Below are 19,068 nucleotides of genomic sequence, written 5' to 3' on the forward strand. Positions count from 1 at the left end.
CTCAATCGCCAAATTCCTTGCCTCCCTGAAATCTCAATCGTAGCTACCGTCTCTGTATTTGGACAGTCTGCCATTTACTTGGAAGAAAACGTTGACTAATTATCTCATTCCAGCCGCCAAAGTATTGAAAGAATAGAGCGGGTCAGTAGCAGTAAGCGGTTAAGGGTGTTAAATAAACTAGCCACGGACTCGCAGAGCCTAGGAATGCTGGGCGGTGTGACAAGGTTGTCGATGCCACAAGCCTGCGGCGGGCAGCAGGCGGTCGGCCAAACCCAGGGCCCCGCTCCTCTGAAGGCTGCCTGCTGAACTGGGGCTGGTTTCCCTTCTGCCTCCCGGGAGCCCGGGTCTTGGCAGGCGTCGTCAGGAGAATTCTTCGCCCTAATTATCCGCGGAGGAAGACGCGCCTCTCCCGGACACCGCTAGGCAACACTCACCGCGGCAGCCGCCAGATCACTTCCCTCCGCGGGTGTGGGACTCCGTCTGAGCAACTCGCGCTTACAGTAGATTCTCGCTGGCGAGGCTGCGAGCCGCCGCGGGCGGGGGAGCCGGGAGGAGGAGGAGGAGGAGGCGGGAGGAGGGTGGCAGGCGCGGAGCGGGAGGCCGAGGAGACGCCGGAGCTCCAGACTCAGCAGGAGCGCGCTGTGGCGGTGCAGTTCCGAGCTCGCCAGCCTGGCCGCGCACACGCCGCCTCCTCCCCGAGCCGCGGGAGTCCCCGGGCTCCGGGCCGCCGCTGCCGCCGGTGCCTCGCTCGTCGGAGCTCAGCCCGCAGCTCTTTCCTTCTGCTGGCGTCTTTGAACTCTCCGGATCTTTTCCTCCGCTCGCCTTGCTCGTCTTTCCCCCACCCTGTTTTTTCCCCAACTCCTCTTCCTTTCTCCTTAGCCACCCTGCTTTTTTTCCTCCTCTTTTTTATCGAGAATTTCTTCTTGACTTAAGATGACTTGTCTTCCTCACCTTCGTCCATTTCAGCCCTGAAGACTGAAAAGGAGCTTTTATCTCCCCCTCCCCTCCCTCCAGTGGCGTTTCAAAGACTCTCCATCCTTAAAAGTCTATAAAGAGGCACGGAACGGGACGCGGGACCTTCTCGACACCCTCGAGTCCTGTCCCGAATTGCACTGTCTGCCGTCACTAGTATTTCATTTAACCCCAGCGGAGAGGAGGGTGTGGGGCTCCGGAAGCAAACTTCAGCCGTCCGGGAAGCCCCGCGGTCCCCGCACTGGGGCGAGCCGCGGGCCCGAAGGTGAAGGAGCCTGCGGGGAACGGGGAGGAACCGCGAGCCTCTCTCGCGCCCTCCGCAAGGCGAGAGCCGTGGACTGAGCGGCGCGGGACAGCGGCGGCGGAGGCGGCGAGGACAAGATGCGGGGCTCGGGGCCCCGGGGCGCGGGACGCCGGCGGGCCCCCAGCACCCCCGCGTCCCTGGCCGGCTGCTCCTCCGCACCTCGCAGGGCGCCCCTCTGGACCTGCCTTCTCCTGTGCGCCGCGCTCCGGACCCTCCTGGCCAGCCCCAGCAACGAAGGTAGAGCCGTGGGGGTGGGGACCGCGGCGACCCGGGGCGGAGGGGCGAGGCGGGGCCTGGACGCGGCCGCCGCGGCCGAAATCGCACCCCTCTTCCGGAGCTAGCATGGGCCGTCCGCTCTCGCTTCGCCTTTTCCCTCCGGTGCTCAGCCGTCTCCACTCGCATTGTTTGACTTAAGCCGCGGAGCGCTCGGCGCGGAACCTGCCTGCGGACCTGGGCTGATTGGGGGGGCTGGGAAGTTGGAAGCCAGAAAGATAAGAAGGCTCCGCGACCGGCGCCGGGAGGCAGGGTGCGGCTGGGTCCCACTTGAAGCGCGTGGGGAAGTGGCATTTCGGGCTTTTAGGAGTGGGAACTGTTTGAAGCGCAGTGACGGGGATCTCGGGAGCTGTGGGGCTTTTAGAAACCGTTATTTGGGGCTGAGGATGGGGAACGTGGTGGGGGTGGCTGAGGATGGGGAACCTGGTGGGGGTGGCTGGATGGTTTTATTTTGGGGTAAAGTGCCTTCTGGGAGCTGTTATTTAGGGCATCGCCAGCTGCTATTCTAGGGTGGGTGGTAAGAGCTTTTATTTCTCGCCGGAGGGGGGATGGAGAAGGACGGACAGCGCCTCACACTGTGGGGGTGTGCCGCACTTTGGGGGTCGTGTGATCACTCAGACGAAATGGAAAGAAGTCTGGAAGGTGGGATGCAGCGGGAGGCGGAGGGTTCGGGGGAGGGGAGTGTCGCCGCCTGGAAGGTGATGCTGGAACTCATCGAATCGGGTCTCCCCCACGTTTCCGAAAGGGAAAAGCTCCGTTCGGGATCCTAGAGTCCCCAGCTCTCTCCCCGATCCCCCATCCCGCGCTCCGGACCCAGAAGACTGTCCCCGCCTTGCACGCGGAGAGTAGGGCCAGCACGGGAGCCGCACCTGCGCGGCGCTCCTGGCTCCCGGATCTGGGCTTAAGCTGCTCGGCTCGCCGCCCTCGGCCTCCGGGTCCTCTCCCGCGCCCGGACCACGCAGCCCTCCAAGGTGGGGGCAGCATCTCAGATCCCATGTGGGTTAGGAGAAGATGGGGTCTGGGTGGTCAGCTCCACCACTAAAACATCAAAAACCTACCACCTCGGCGGGAAGGTTGGGGTTTCGATTTGGAGCCCCGGATGCCTCGAGTGAGGCAAAGAACCTTAAAAATTTCCTTCCACTCGTGGGTCAGGGGACGCGGGACCGGAAAGATGAAGCAGCAGCGGCGGGGTCGTGTGTGTCCTCGTGACTTGCACGGGTTGTGTGTGCCTTGGCTGTAGGGAAAGGGGCTGAGCTGGTCTCGGAGCGCTGCCAGCTCCCTAGGAACCGTGTGAAAAACAGGAAGGATCGATACTCCTCTCCCCACCCCGTGAGCTTCTCTTTACCCTCCAAATTTGTTTTAAAAAATCTGATTTAGGGGTTATATGTAGCTCGATCTATCTATCTATCCATCTATCTGCCTACCTACCCATCTACTTACCTGCCTATAATACCCCATGCTTAACACAAGCAGTCTGCATTTTTAACCTCCCTGGTAAAGTTGAAAAAGTGTTTTCTGAAGTCGTGTCCTTATATGTTAGAAGCCCGGAGAATTATGACAGGGTTAGGAGTCCTTTTATTAACTGTCTTACTCTATTGAAAGGGGCGACCTGGTTTGGATTTAGAGAGTAATAGTAATATCATTTTATTCTTTCGTGTGTTCTCGTTACGTTTCTTCCTTTTTCCCCCTTAGGTATGATGAGGGAAGGGGCTTATGCAGAGGTGTAAAGGAGTTGTAGCTCTTGGTTAGGGAAAGGGAAGAAATGAAGTCTCAGGGAGGGTGGCGCTAAATGGGAATAAGGGTCCAGACTGCAGAGAGAAGAGGCAAAAGGAAATGGAGGGAAGCAGGGTCTCCTGTGGTGTTGTAAGAGGACCTGGAGTCTGTGGAAGGTAGACTGGCTGGTATCACGGACTTAATACCCACAGGTTGTGTGTCCTTTCCCAGCGAGTGGAACAGCAAAACTTGGGCGTCAGTGAGATGGGGATTGCAGGGGTCTAACCAACAGTGAGTGGTACTTTACCAACCAATGTTCTGAAGGCACTAGAAATAAAAGCATGTCTGTTGTTTGGGGCACATTTTGTAACTACACTATTTTACATAATTAGAAATAAAATTTTACTATTTTACATGTACGTATATATATGTATGTATGTATATATTTGTATGTTTCATCTGCTACATCCCTTCTCTGCCCAGCAGTTTTCTGTTAGTGTAATGCCAGACCTTCGCTATTTATTCATATGTTCTTTTTGTTTCTCCATGATGCTGCTATTCTAATCAAAGAACAAGAATATAAGATATTTATAACAGCAGTTTATTTATTTAAAGATTCAGACTGGAATTTTCAAGTTTGCTTTTGATTGTTTCTGAAGGAACTTTGAAAGAAAGATTTTATGTGTGCACTGACTCCTTTAAAAACTTGTTCTATACTGTGCTTTCTGCAACCTATAGATGCTTTGTGACTTCTCAGACTGTAGTGTACATATCCATTATATATGTGTATGTTACAAACGCTCCTGTTATGAGATGAAAAAAATTCAAGTCAGGTAGAAATAAATGGAAGTTTACTTTTATAATTGGTACTCCAGTCATGTTTAAAATTTAAGTTTGGTTGACATAAATAAGCAAAATTGAACAGAAAAAGTCAAATGTATATCTAGAATCTTGGACTGATATGAAATAAATGTTAAAATACACTGGGTAATAGAAATAAGAGGAAAATTTACTCTTTGGCCTGAACTCTAGGATATTGTAAATATATCTTTAGTTGTCTTACTACACGTGTTAGGCATGAATACATGTGGAAGAAACCTTTGAGCTACAGTATAATACACAAGACTTTTATTGTAGAATAATTCAGAGGCATATATAAGGCAAAACATTTCTCTAAGATTGATCAGGCAGGACAGATATTAGCAAGGGTATCAACAAGTGAAAAATTTAATAGATTTAGTAAATAAAGGAAGCATGTCCACTGTTATGAATATTGGAGGTGGCCTTGAACTTATCCAGTAACTGCCACTTTTTGCTGTTGGGAGATATATTTGTAAACAAGCATTATTTGACAAGTGCTTTTCGCAGCAGGGTTTCTTGGCCAATTACTGCTGAACAACTCTGCATTGAAAATGATTCACCCGCAGTGAATCAAGCTTAATTCATTGAAGCTACAGTTAGTAATGTCCCAGTAAAGTGCTTCTGACAGTTGTCAGCAGTTTGTATTTGAAAAGTCCAGTTTCTTGTCTCTGAATGTTTTGTATGTTTCAGGAAGTGGGATGGAGGGACTCTGAGGGAGAAAAAAAGAAAAAAACACCACATGAGGGGAAAAATTGAGGGGGGGGGGTGTGCTGAACTGTTTGAAAAACAATCATAAAATTGTAGATGCTTTCAATGGAAATAAAGAAAAGGAAGAAAGTTTGTTTGAGGGTTTTTTCTTGGTTTCTAATAGGACCAGGCCCATAAAACGATTGGACGACATAATAGATTTGTAAAACTAAATGGCTTTGTTGTGTGGTCTTGTCATCCGGTTGTAATTCATTTCCTTTTAGATAAAGAGGCAGGACCCCACAGAAAAACCACAGTAAAATTATTCCCTCACCAGGATGCTGCTCAAGGAAAAAAGAGAGCCATTACCCCTGTTTGAATCACAGATTGTTGGAACTAGGAAGGCACCGTGTAGAGTTTTGGCGTTTTGCTTTATAAACCTTGAATAGGGAGCAGAAGGTTGGGTCTTGAAATTTTAAGCCTTTTTTTGAGGTAGACAAAGATCTTCTTGGGTGTCAGGGTGACATGTAAGAGGATTTCATATCCTCATATAAGGCGGGGAAAAGGTTGAACAATTTCTGCATTTCTAATGGGTGTTCTCCTTTGATTGAAACTATTTTTATTATAATATTGTCATTTGTAAATATTATTAGTTCTTTATCTAAGTCCACATAGGATATAGTTGGTATGGGAAGAGGATTCATTTTTTTTTTTATGCTTAGAAATGTGTTAGTTGCCATTATTTATATTATTAACATTCTGCTTTACAAAATGTGATCCTTTGGCGTTTTCTACATGAAATATAAAAATGAGGTGATATAGCTATTTATATACAAAACAATCCCAAAACATTTAATTAAACATTAGACTTTATTCATTGTTGCTACTGCAGAGAAAATGTCAGTGCTTTAGTTATTTTCACTACACTTTTGTTGATTGACTTGACCACTTGAATCTCCTTTGTTTGGTGTGCCTTTTTTAGATATTTGCTTGAGTGACCAATTTATTTCTCTTTCATTTGGAAGAAACCTTTTTACCTTATAAAAATAGGATATGACGTACATGATTGTATTAACTAACTAGAGTTATTTTTCCTTTTATGAGTCAAATGTTCTTTTTTAAAAAAATGTGTTCTTAATATCTTAAAGAAAAAACTGATGTAAAAATTGTTGATGATTCTTTATACTTTATTTTTTCAATTTAAATTAGCAGATATATTTTATTTTATTAATGAATAACTTGAACTTAAGTTAGCAAAGGTATGTTATCATTCAAAGATGATTATGATATTTTTAGTAACCTTAAAATACTTTTACTATAGTTTTCATGAAGCAACAAAATTAACTGACGTTCCAATATTCAGCCTTGCTTGTAAATCATCAAAAATTGATTGCAGTATTTGTCCTTTTGTTTTCTTTCCAGAAACAGTGATATTAACTATAAAAGCAATAAAGCAATGTGAGAGCTAAAAATGTAAATTGTTACAATAGAAATTCAGTGATTCTTGCTGTTCTACTATCTCTGGCCGGTCAGTATTTATCTATAGAGAATAGTTCCTACTGGTATGCTCTACTGGGTAAATGCATATTTAGTCATTTAATCAAAATGTATATAATCAGTTGGATAGATAGTGATTTCTTCAAAGGTGTTATCCTAATCTATTGTATACATAAACACTCCTAATGGTATTTTTAATTGACATTGAAAAATGTATCATATATTCTATCACAGACTAAATGGTAAACTTACACTTCTGTACATGTGTACAAAGGTTGCTAAAAAAATAATTTTATTTTTTTAAAATAAATAGATTTAGTAAATAAGTAGATAAATAAATTTAAAAGTTCATATTTTTACAAAAAGTTTAATAAAACATAACTTTCAAATAATAAACAAAATAAATTTATTCATTAAGATATATTTAATATAGGAATGAATAACTGGAGATTCTTTGATCTGTTCATAATGCTTTTCAAAGTATTATTATATAGGAATTAGAAAACTGGAAGATTTGATAGTTATTCAATGTGAAAATCTTAACTGAATTGTTGGTTCTATTGAAAATGTTTAATTCAAAATGTCAATGACCCATTTTTAAGTTTTTGTTTTTTAACTTCCAAAATAGCAAGAATACTTAGGGGGTCTCCCTTTATCCTATGTTTACTTTTCCTGTTTTAGTTTCTGACTCTCTGGACGTTTGTTTATTCAGAGTTAATGAAATAGATTTTAAAGTGTTTGAACAAGACGAAAGTTGACTTTTGAATAAGAAAAATGGTTTAAGAATTTTAAATCCAAATTTTGGACAACAGCTCATTTTTTTATAATACATTTTGGTAACATATACAAGGTGTTGTAACAGAGAACTTTCCACAGAAATAGTAGGATCTGATGTCATAAATTGTAGTAGAAATAGCTATTTATAAATCAGATTACAAATAGTAGTACAGGTATTCCTGAGTATTAGAATTCAATTGGAATTTACATTTTTCTTTTGACACTGTAGTTTCATGTGTATAGGTTTTGTTCATTTCCCTCATTCTAGTCACATAAAATAAGAAAAGGCTTTAATTTAAAATTCATATTAAAACAACAATAGAAAACACTTAATGACTTAAAACATAATTCTAGTCAACAAATCTCATGAGAAACAGATTTTAAAATTCCTTTTTAACTTATTTCATTATCATCTTAAAAATTTCTTAGCCTGTATAATGTTACTGTAAAGCAAAAAGTAAATAAAAAGAAACACTGCAAGGTACATAAGAACTGTCCGGTGAAACGTGGGAATTTATGATCTTTCATTTTTTTTACTAAAAGTTCAAGTTTGTTGTCTAGTATCTCTAATGAGAATTCCATGTGTTGCAAAGCTATAAAATAAAAGTATAATTTAGTAAGTGCACTACTTGGAGTTTTTGAAAACTGTGAGGCTTAGCATGATGACTTTTATTACCAGCTGCCATTTTTTGTTGGTATAATTTTTAATGATTTTTTAATCTTTAGCAATTTAAAGAGAACATAAAGAGAGCTTTCTGTCATTTAAAAAATGCTCAGAAATCCTTTTTAAAAATGTGTGTGACTTTTGTTTTTAGGGTCTCATTGACAAGCTTTATTCTAGGTTGGTTTTTTTTTTTTTTCCCTGTAGATTCCACAACCTTTAGTCTCTGATCAGTGTGTGTGGTACTTTATTAATATCATCTAAACTATTCTTAAACTCTTAGAATATACAAAACTTCATTGATCAGAAGTTGACCCTAGGTCATGCATTGCAGTGATTCAGTGTTCGTGGCTTTATTGCTGTGCATTTATTAAGCAAAGTGCAGGAACTTGGCCTGATGATAGTGGTTTGTGCACATGGACTGCCTGTGAGGTTTGTGTTAAGATTGTGGTGAAGCTTTTCAAAAGAAAGGGAAAGGAAGGATGTCAAGATGGTATCACTATGAGCTTGGTATTAATAAAAGTACTTGGGTTTTATTTTTTATAACACTAAAAAATACCATACTTGTAGGCAAATACACACACAGACACACATACACATTCTATTTTGACATTTGTTTTACTGACTCTGAAGATATAAACCCCAGCCTCATGGAAAAAAAGAAATAACTTTAGTTGATTTTATTTCATTCATTTAGTTCTGTTTCTTTTATTTCTCTGTAAGTTCCACCGTTTCGTTGAGTCATGCCAAATACTTGTGGCATTCAACACCCCACAGATGAAATAATTAGGATTAAAGTGTCTGTGATGATTCTAATTCTGTTACAGTTGCTGGACTATTGCCCAGGCTGTCTTCTCCATCCATCACACACATCTTTGGTTCTACTAACTGGGCTCCTAACTTTGTTAAGTAAATGATCTTGTTTAAAAAAAAAGAAAAAGAAAGAAAGAAATCAAAGAGCCAAAACCTGAGGGTTGAAATGTTTTGCATATGCTTTGTGAGAAAATGTTCCTACTTGGAAACATGTTTCCGGCTAAGTATTGGAAGATTTAGAGCAAATACAGTCTGTTCTTTCATTCAGAGATGGGTAATGTCTTTTTTCTTCTATGATGATTTCACACTCTTATTTTCATCTGTCACATCTCCTTTTCCCCTTTCCCACTCTGTTTCTCTTTATCTCATTTTCCTCCTTTCTTTTTTTCTCTCTCCCTCTTTCCTTCCCTCCTCCCCTGTCAGACACTTCATTTATGCAAAGTCAGAGCAAAATAAGGGAGTACTGGCTCATCCATGCCTGTGAGTTCCGATACCTCCAAGGAAGTAGGGGTGATCAGACAATATAGTCTTCTGTTAAATAAATCACGGGACACAGTTGTTAATGTTAGAGAGTAGATTGTAGCAAACCAAGTTGTGTATTTTTTGCAGGATTCTTAAGTCAGAAGTGCAGGAGTTTAGGGTATCGGTCAGTTTTGTGCTCCTGCTACAATCTATGGGGTTGCAAAGAGTCGGACATGGCTAAGCAAGACACACAGACACACACACACACACAGAGTTCACTTATTTACTTTGCACTGACTGTCTCTTCCTGCTCCAAGATGCTTGTTAATGTCTTTTCTGTGCAAAGACAAACTCAGCAGGTAGACCAGGCTGGCACCAGTTCAGCACAGCAGTCTGCAGCAGGCCGTCTCTGAGCCAAGTTGTAGCTTTTACCTGTGTGCCGCCTGGACAGGTGCGGCCACTGCCCCATTGTTTGGAAGGTGACAGAGGTCTTGCTTCTCTCTACACCCTAAGCAGTGCAGTGATGCTGCCGTGAAGTCTCCTAAAGGAGGTACAACCAGTCTTCTGAGAAAACTGGAAAATATTTGGGAACTGCTGTGTCTGAAGGATTTTAAACATCATGTTTGGTTTTTCTGGAAGTGGGGTGGAAGTAGCAACCAAAGAACCATTTAATATGGCAGTTTTGCAGTCACCTTTTTTTTTTATTCAAGCCTGCAAAATGAGGCAGGGAAAGGATTAAATGGCATGGAATTACAGAAACATAAAGGAAAATATAAAACCAAACTTCTGGCTTTGAAATTCAAAAAGAAACTAGTTTTGTTTTGGGATTGTGTTTTTTGTATTTTGTGGGTTTTTTTTTTTTTTTCTTCTCATCTCCATCATTTACTGTCTGAATTCTGTGGACACTTATTTTGTTATTTATTTATTTATTTAGCCTCAGTTCATTTATCTGCTGTATGGTACTTCTTCACATAATTGTTGTGGAGAAGAGACAAGCAGAGATAATTTTCTAAGTGATGACCAGTACACATGTACAAGTTGTGGGAGTATGGCTGGTTAGAATGCTGCAGAATCCACTTATGATAATGCTTTTCTTGCCAGGTAAGCTGTAGAATATAGGAAACATCTGGAGCATCAGTTTAATGGATTTAAGTTTGTACTATGTGAGGAATCATCCTTAAGGAAAGCAGTACAAAAAATGTTAGTTCTGCAAGTGTAGCAGAAATATGGACTTAATGAATACTTGGCTGTTCTCTCAGTGACATGGAAGTGACCCATATCATGAGGGCCCTGCAACTTAATTTTAATGAACTTTGCAGTAACTGCTTCTCACCAGGTAGTACAAAATGGGAACATGTGAAGACCACGAAACAAGCCCTACCAAGTATGAGTGAGTGTTCTTGAACACATGTCAGATTCCACATACTAAAAGTTAAATGTTAGCAATTTTCACTTGTGAAAATAATGTGCAGAGAATGTATGTTGCTTAGTAAAATTCCTAGAGCAAAACAGGTATACAACAAATGTTAGTTGCTTTGGTTTCCCCACTCCTAAATGTGAGCTATTTAAGATAAGTTTTCAGAATCTCAGGTTAGTGTCTTCCTTGCATTAGAATGGAATCTGGGACAGGAAAACAATCTAATAAAAGGAACTGCATATGCAAATTTTCCATAGAGCTAAAAATCAGTCACATGATGTTGTCCTAATTTTCAGCTGGTTTGCTAATTATTTAATATTGAATACTGGGGTTTGGTTAGGAAGCAAAGGAAAAATCATCAGTTCAAAGATCATGGTTGTAAATGTTGCCTTTTACCTGATTATTTCTAAAGGAGAGGTCAATTTTTTTTTTTTACATTTCTTCTTTTTTAAATTTTAAACTTATTTATTTTTAATTGAAGGATAAATGCTTTACAGAATTGTGTTGGTTTTTGCCAAACATCAACATGTTTCTTACTAGCCACAGACGTATCAAGAGATATCTTCAAATGTTTAGATATTCACTACTGGCATAAAAAGTTATATATATGTATTTAATATAATATGTATATTTTAAATGACCTTTATGATACTATGAAAGTGGATAATTGAGAGAATTAAATACTTAAAAGCTTCCTGAAACATGTCTGATACTATAGTTTGCCACCTTTATTTTGGTTTGAAATATATAATTTTCTGATCTGTTTGATTATACTCAGAGTTTAAAATACTATTTGAAAACACTACCTTTCACATATTCATAAAGGTTTTAATACAATTCTGTGAAGACTTATCTTTTTTATATAGGTAACATAAACAGATATAAGAAAGTTTAGAATGCATTGTATTTTGATTTCCTTATGAAATATATATGTGTATCTGCATGCATAAGTACACCCACCTATATAAAATAATTATAGTTAATGTTATTGATATACCACATACCAAACATTGTTTTAAGTGGTTTACATGAATATTGATTTATTTTTCTCACAACAAGCCTAGGAAATATGTATTATAATATTATTATCATTATTCCTATTGTACACATGAGGAAACTGACACAGAACAGTTAAATAACTTGCCCAAGTTTACAAATCCAAAAGTGGTAGAAAGAGATGCAGTAGAAAGAGAAAGAGACACGAGTTCGATCCCTGGGTGGGAAAGATCCCTTGGAGGAAGGCATGGCAACCCACTCCAGTATTCTTGCCTGGAGAATCCCAAGGACAGAGGAGCCTGGTGTCACAGAGTTGGACACAACTGAAGCGACTTAGCATGGTAGAAATCTTCGTTCAAACCCAGACAGTCCAACTCCAGCTCTGCTTTTGTCAACTCCTCTTAAAAAGGGGAGACTATTGACGGGAAGTCCAGATACCCAGTGACTCTTGCCCTCACCATCCACATAATGGCCCATATCACAGACAGTGGAAAGTAAAGGTTCATCCAAAAATTCACGTGGAGTCCTGAGGCTGTTTGTTGGCATGTTCAATCATCCTTCTAATTCCACCCCCTGCTGCCCCACAAAATACTTGATCTTGTCATCAGACTCTTAAGCACTGATTGATCCCCATGTTGACATCTCCCCTCCATTGCCCACTAGCACAAGGTAAAGATCCCTTTCTCCACATTACCTCTTTTTTTATTTTAGGCTACAGTTTTTAGTTTTTAAATTGTTTTCTCTTGCTTTCTTGTGTAAGCAGCCCAATTCTCAATCCCCAACCCAGGCTACACTCTAGCTCTATATACCTGTAATCCCATTCAGAAACTACAATATTTTATAGCAATTAGCCTCCAACTAATAAAAATAAATGAAAAAAATAAAAATAAAAAAAAGAAACTCTCACAACAATTTTTCCCTCCTTATGTACATAGCAATATTAAATATTTTATAATTAGTTTTATATAGTTTATGTTATTATAATGCTTTATAGTTTACAAAATCTGCTAACCTGCCTCATTCCATGAGAATCTCATAAAAAATCCTGTAGGATAGATGAGATAAATCATTGCTATAAACACAGGAACTGAAACAAGATAATTCGATCTAGTAAAAAAATAGAATCAATTTCAAAGCCAAAGTCTCTTAACTGCAGAATTCAACATTCCACTTCAAGAGGGAGTGGGGCAGGCTGGTTTAAGAGCAAAAACTCTGGCATCTGGCTGAACTACTTAGAGTTGTGTGACCTTGAAAACCTAGAAAGCTGGAAAATCTCCTTGTGTCTATGTATTCTTTTCTGTATAATGGGAATACAAATAGAGCAGGTTCATGTCAACAAAGTGGTGTATAAAAGTTCTGGTACACATCAAGCATTATATAAGCATTAAATATTCCACATGTTAAAAAGCAGTGTGTGTTGGCACTCTGACATTTAGCAGGCTCTAATTTTCTACGTTAGTTAGTACTGTCTAATACTTATTGAAAAGCAGAGACATTACTTTGCCAACAAAGGTCCATCTGGTCAGGGCTATGGTTTTTCCAGTGGTCATGTATGGATATGAGAGTTGGACTGTGAAGAAAGCTGAGTGCTGAAAAATTCATGCTTTTGAACTGTGATGTTGGAGAAGACTCTTGAGAGTCCCTTGGACTGCAAGGAGATCCAACCAGTCCATCCTAAAGGAGATCAGTCCTGGGTGTTCATTGGAAGGGCTGATGCTGAAGCTGAAACTCCAGTACTTTGGCCACCTCATGTGAAGAGCTGACTCATTGGAAAAGACCCTGAAGCTGGGAGGGATTGGGGGCAAGAGGAGAAGGGGCCGACAGAGGATGAGATGGCTGGACGGCATCACTGACTCAATGGACATGAGTTTGAGTAAACTCCGGGAGTTGGTGATGGACAGGGAGGCCTGGCGTGCTGCTAATCATGGGGTCGCAAAGAGTCGGACACAACTGAGCAACTGAACTGAACTGAACTGAATACTTAATGTAAATGGAAATACCACAAGAGACGCACTTGATTTCAGTTCAGTTACTCTAGCAGCCCTTGTTTACTCCTTGGATAAAGCCTTCAGCATTTCTTCAGTGTCCTCAGGATAAAATCTAAACTCCTTGAACCCGAGTTCACAGCTCTCAGTATCTTGTTCCTGGCCCGCCTCTCCGGGCGCTTCCCTCCAAGTCCTTGCACTCCAGGCTCATGTGGGGGAGCCAGGCTCTCAGTGCAGTTGGGTCCTGGGTGCCCAGTAGGAAACATTTCCTTCCTCAGCCTAGGTAACTTTGGTCTTTATGCCTAATTGTAAATTATAAAGCATTCTTTATAATGAACCCTGGGTCAGGAAGATCACTTGGAGAAGGAAATGGCAACCTACTCGAGTATTCTTGCCTGGGAAAACCCATGGACAGAGAAGCCTGGGGGTCTACAGTCCAAGGGGTCTCAAAGAGTAGGACAGGACTGAGCAACTAATGCTTCACACTTTCACACAAGAAATAACTAGGATATTTCCAGTGGTCACTATCTCTTTATGTTGTAACCAGTGACTGTTTTTCACCCTCTTTCTTATGACAAGTTCTCAGAATTCCTATGACTTGAGCCACAATCAACCAACATAAAAACAACTTTTTCTGCTTTAAGAATGACTTATCTTACCTCTAGAAAAATGGTTAATGTAAAACATCTGTTTCTTAATGATTTAAATTTCTGGGGAGGGGGTGAAATTTACTTTCATTTGTTTTAGAATTCCTGGATAATTTAGACTGTCACTTACTTTATGAAGAACTTTAGATTTGCAACTTGGTAGGAATTCTTAAGATTGCAGGGAAAGGAGTAGTAAAATGCATACCATCAACTACGTGAACTGAATAACTTTAAAAATAGATTTATAAAGAATAGAGTTTAAAATATAATGATCAATAGCTTTTTAAGTATAGCTTAGTTAAGGTCTAGTTAGTGTGTTTAATTTTAACCAGTGTCTGTTTAGGATATTTAACTACCTATCCCCCTTGAACATATTTTTTATTTACTGTAAAAATTCTAAGAAATATATCAGAGGTGTCAATGGGTTAATATTGTATTCTACTGAGCTATGAATTCTTTGAACTGAATTTTTCTTCTAGATGTTAGGGATAATACGATAGCTGCTCTGAAAACTGTTACCACATAATCTCCTTTAATTCTCACAACAACCCCGTGAGGTGGAAATTATTACTTCAGTTTACTACGAGATTGGGTTGGGAAGAAATTAAGTAAAATTGCCTTGGGTCCTACAACAAATAAATTGATAGCAAATAAATCAAGTGTGTTTGGTGTGGAATCTCTTAGTTGCACCCACAATCTAGAGATTATATTTACTTCAGTTCCGTTCAGTCACTCAGTCATGTCTGACTATTTGCGACCCCATGGACTGCAGCACGCCAGGCCTCCCTGTCCATCGCCAACTCCCAGAGCTTACTCTAACTCATGTCCATTGAGTTGGTGATGTCATCCAACCATGTCATCCTCTGTTGTCCCCTTATCCTCCTGCCTTCAACCTTACCCAGCATTAGGGTCTTTTCCAATGAGTTAGTTCTTCACATCTGGTGGCCAAAGTATTGAAGTTTCAGCTTCAGCATCAGTCCTTCCAATGAATATTCAGGATTGATTTCCTTTAGGATGGATTGGTTGGATCTCCTTGCAGTCCAAGGGACTCTCAAGAGTCTTCTCCAACACCACAGTTCAAAAGCATCAGTTCTTCGGTGCTCAGCTTTCTTTATAGTCCAACTCTCACATCCGTACATGACTACTGGAAAAAACCATAGTTTTGACTAGATGGACCTTTATTGGCAAAGTAATGTCTCTGCTTTTTAATATGCTGTCTAGGCTGGTCATAACTTTTCTTCCAAGGACGAACCGTCTTTTAATTTCATGGTTGCTGTCACCATCTACAATGATTTTAGAGCCCCCAAAAATAAAGTCTGTCACTTTTCCCACTGTTTCCCCATCTATTTGCCATGAAGTGATGATACCATATGCCATGATCTTAGTTTTCTGAATGTTCAGTTTTAGGCCAACTTTTTCACTCTCCTCTTTTCACTTTCATCAAGAGGTTCTTTAGTTCTTCTTCTTTTTCTGCCCTAAGGGTAGTGTTTTCTGCATATATGCAGTTATTAATATTTCTCCTGGAGATCTTGATTCCAGCCTGTGCTTCATCCAGACCAGTGTTTCTCATGATGCACTCTGCATATAAGTTAAATAAGCAGGGTGACAATATACAGCCTTGATGTACTCCTTTCACTATTTGGATCCAGTCTGTTGTTTCATGTCCATTTCTAACTGTTGCTTTCTGACCTGCATACAGATTTCTCAAGAGGCAGGTCAGATGGTCTGGTATTCCCATCTCTATAAGGATTTCCCACAGTTTGTTGTAGTCCACACAGTCAAAGACTTTGGCATAGTCAATAAAGCAGAAGTAGATTTCTTTCTGGAACTCTCTTGCTTTTTTGATGAGCCAACGGAATTTGGCAATTTGATCTCTCGTTCCTCTGCCTTTTCTAAATCCAGCTTGAACATCTGGAAGTTCAAGGTTCACATAATGTTGAAGCCTGGCTTCGAGCATTTTGAGCATTACTTTGTTAGCGTGTGAGATGAGTGCAATTGTGCGGTAGTTTGAACATTCTTTGGCATTGCCTTTCTTTGGGATTGGAATGAAAACTGACCTTTCCCAGTCCTGTGGCCCCTGCTGAGTTTTCCAAATTTGCTGGCATGTTGAGTGCAGCGCTTTCACAGCATCATCTTTTAGGATTTCAAATAGCTCAACTGGAATTCCATCACCTCCACTAGCTTTGTTCTAGTGATAGTTCCTACAGCCCACCTGACCTGGCATCCATGATGTCTGGCTCTAGATTTGTGATCACACCATCATGATTATCTGGGTCGTTAAGATCTTTTTTGTATAGTTCTTCTGTATATTCTTGCCACCTCTTCTTAATATCTTCTGCTTCTGTTAGGTCCATACCATTTCCGTCCTTTAATGTGCCCATCTTTGCATGATATATTCCCTTTGTATCTCTAATTTTCTTTAAGAGATTTCTAGACTTTCCCATTCTATTGTTTTTCTCTATTTCTTTGCATTGATCACTGATGAAGGCTTTCTTATATCTCCTTGCTATTCTTTGGGACTCTGTATTCACATGGGTATATCTTTCCTTTTCTCCTTTGCCTTTTGCTTCTCTTCTATTCACAGCTATTTGTAAGGCCTCCTCAGACAACCATTTTGCCCTTTTGCGTTACTTTTCCATGGGGTGGTCTTGATCCCTGTCTCCTGTTCAGTGTTACGAACCTCTCTCCATAGTTCATCAGGCACTCGGTCTGTCAGACCTGATCTCTTGAATATGTTTCTGACTTCCACTGTATAATCGTAAGGGCTTTGATTTAGGTCATACCTGAATGGTCTAGTGGTTTCCCCTACTTTCTTCACTTTAAGTCTGAATTTGGTAATAAGGAGTTCACGATCTGAGCCACAGTCAGCTCCTGGTCTTGTTTTTGCTGACTGTATAGAGCTTCTCCATCTTTGGCTGCAAAGAAGATAATCAATCTGATTTTGGTATTGACCTTCTAGTGATGTCCATGTGTGGAGTCTTATCTTACGTATATTTTAGTTAAATATGTGTAAATATTTTTATTTGTATTTTTATGCATACCATCATTCTCGGAAGTTATCATTTTATTACAAAACTGCAAGTTTAGAAAAAATCAATTAATGTAAGAATAATATGATCAAAGTATATGGAGACATGGAAATCTTGCATCAAAAAAATCTCATTATCGTCAATGCTAAAGCAATTGAATAGAAGACAAGCATAAGTTTTGATTTATTGAGGTTTCATTTTCTGGGAGAAAATGTATCATTTCATCAGGAAAAAGCAGTTTTTTCCTGACTCTGGATTTTGAGAGAAGCTGTTCACAGTGTTGTTTGTGTTGGGGTGTTGAACAATGCCATGAACAGTAATTCTTAACAATTTTCAAAATAGGCAGAACTGATTCTCATCTAACAGGTTCTTATGTAAGTCATTGTTGAAACCCAAGGGAAAAATATTGAAAGCGATTTTCAAATTTATTTTTTTTTTAAATAGCTGCAGAATTTCTCATTCAAAAGAAGTAATTGTGGAAGCCCAATACATGAAGCAGATGGCGACAGAGTTGTCGGGTTTCCTGGTTCTGTTTTTAGCTCTTTGCTCCCTTCATCTGCTTGTGCCTCTGAGACATCTCTTTAGAACCACAGGAGCCGTTGTGGGCTCAGTGTGAAAACCACTGTGTTAAGATAAAAAAAGAATGTTGTATATAAGATCAGTGTGCTGTGATTCTGACTTACAGCTTTCTAACAATCTTTCTAAAAGAATAAGTTATAATATCTGGTAAAGCTTGCTTTGAGCTCATGGTTCCTAACTCAGAGGCACTCATTGGAGCCAACCTCAAAACATGGTTAAATATGTCATGTCTGGAGCCTCCTATACTCACTGAATCAAACTTCATTAAAGCAAGTCCTGTGGAAATCTGGATGTTTGGAACATGATAATCTGTACTTTTAGAATATATGTATATATATACTTCAAAAAATGCTATATAACTGGTTTCTATTATTAATCTCTAAAAGGAGCATATGAAAATATGCTCAGACTAAAGGTCATGTATATTATTATCAGATAACACTATGTATAATAAGGACATGTGAAATGTTAGAGAATTGTAAAAATAAATATCGAAGTTCAAAATTATTCTAACTATGGTTTGGCACAAAGTCAGTGATAGAATCATTGATATTAGAACTGATCCCCAAAGTGTATGCTTTGATTAATATTTCCCCTTTACATTCCTAAATAATATTGCGTTCCTTTTGAATGTGTTCATATAAATCCTCGAATGCCAAATGTTAATTCAGATAATTAAACCCTAAGAGAGTCTGAATTGCAGGATACAGCAGGATTATTTCACAGGTAATATAATTTCAAGCTAGTGTCTATCCTCAGGGCTAAGCAACTGGAAGGGTGAATAATCAACAAGATACTTCCTGTTCTATGCACTGATGTTAAACCCCAAGTAAAAAGTGAAGTGAAAATTTTAGTTACTTAGTCATACCTGACTCTTTGCGTCCCCATGGACTGTAGCCAGCTAGACTCCTCTGTCCATGGCATTCTCCAGGCAAGAATATTAAATTGGGTAGCCATTCGCTTCTGTGGGAGATCTTCCCAATCCAAGGATCAAACCTGGGTCTCTTGAATTGCAGGCAGATTCTTTACCATCTGAGTCACAAGGGAAATATCCCCAAGGACGAGAACATTTCTTGGTACTTAAGTAGATGCTTAATAATATTTGTGAACAAATGAATGCTCATTCATTGCAGGTGTCCATAGAACTTGAATAGAAGTTAAAGCAGTGAATTAGACTTCTTCCTATTTATATATTATTTGCATTACATATAATTAGGTTGAAAATAATAAATCTTTTCAACAGTGACTTAAAATGTAGAGGGTTAAAAAATGTTTGAGGAAGAGGTTTCAGGGTAGATGTCTGGTGTTTGGGTTCAGTGGCTTAATGTCTTTTATGTTGTTATGTCTTTTTTCACTTTACTCAAAAACCTATTTCCTCATGGTTGACTGAAGTCT

The 19,068-nt window shown here is 40.0% G+C and overlaps 1 protein-coding gene across 4 annotated transcripts in view; it reads left to right on the forward strand.

Moving 5' to 3' along the window:
- The first annotated feature begins 1,320 nt into the window (after window positions 1–1,320).
- Window positions 1,321–19,068, forward strand: part of EPHA5 (EPH receptor A5) — a 367,821-nt gene continuing 350,073 nt past the window's right edge. For 3 of the 4 annotated variants that reach the window (XM_061145872.1, XM_061145873.1, XM_061145870.1), the window contains exon 1: window positions 1,354–1,513. In XM_061145872.1, the coding sequence (XP_061001855.1) occupies window positions 1,354–1,513 (160 nt within the window). Of the gene's footprint in view, window positions 1,514–19,068 lie in introns of all 4 variants that reach the window. The other variant, XM_061145871.1, reaches the window with a different exon arrangement.

This window comes from Dama dama, chromosome 6, assembly GCF_033118175.1.
Source record: "Dama dama isolate Ldn47 chromosome 6, ASM3311817v1, whole genome shotgun sequence".
Lineage (NCBI taxonomy): Eukaryota > Metazoa > Chordata > Mammalia > Artiodactyla > Cervidae > Dama > Dama dama.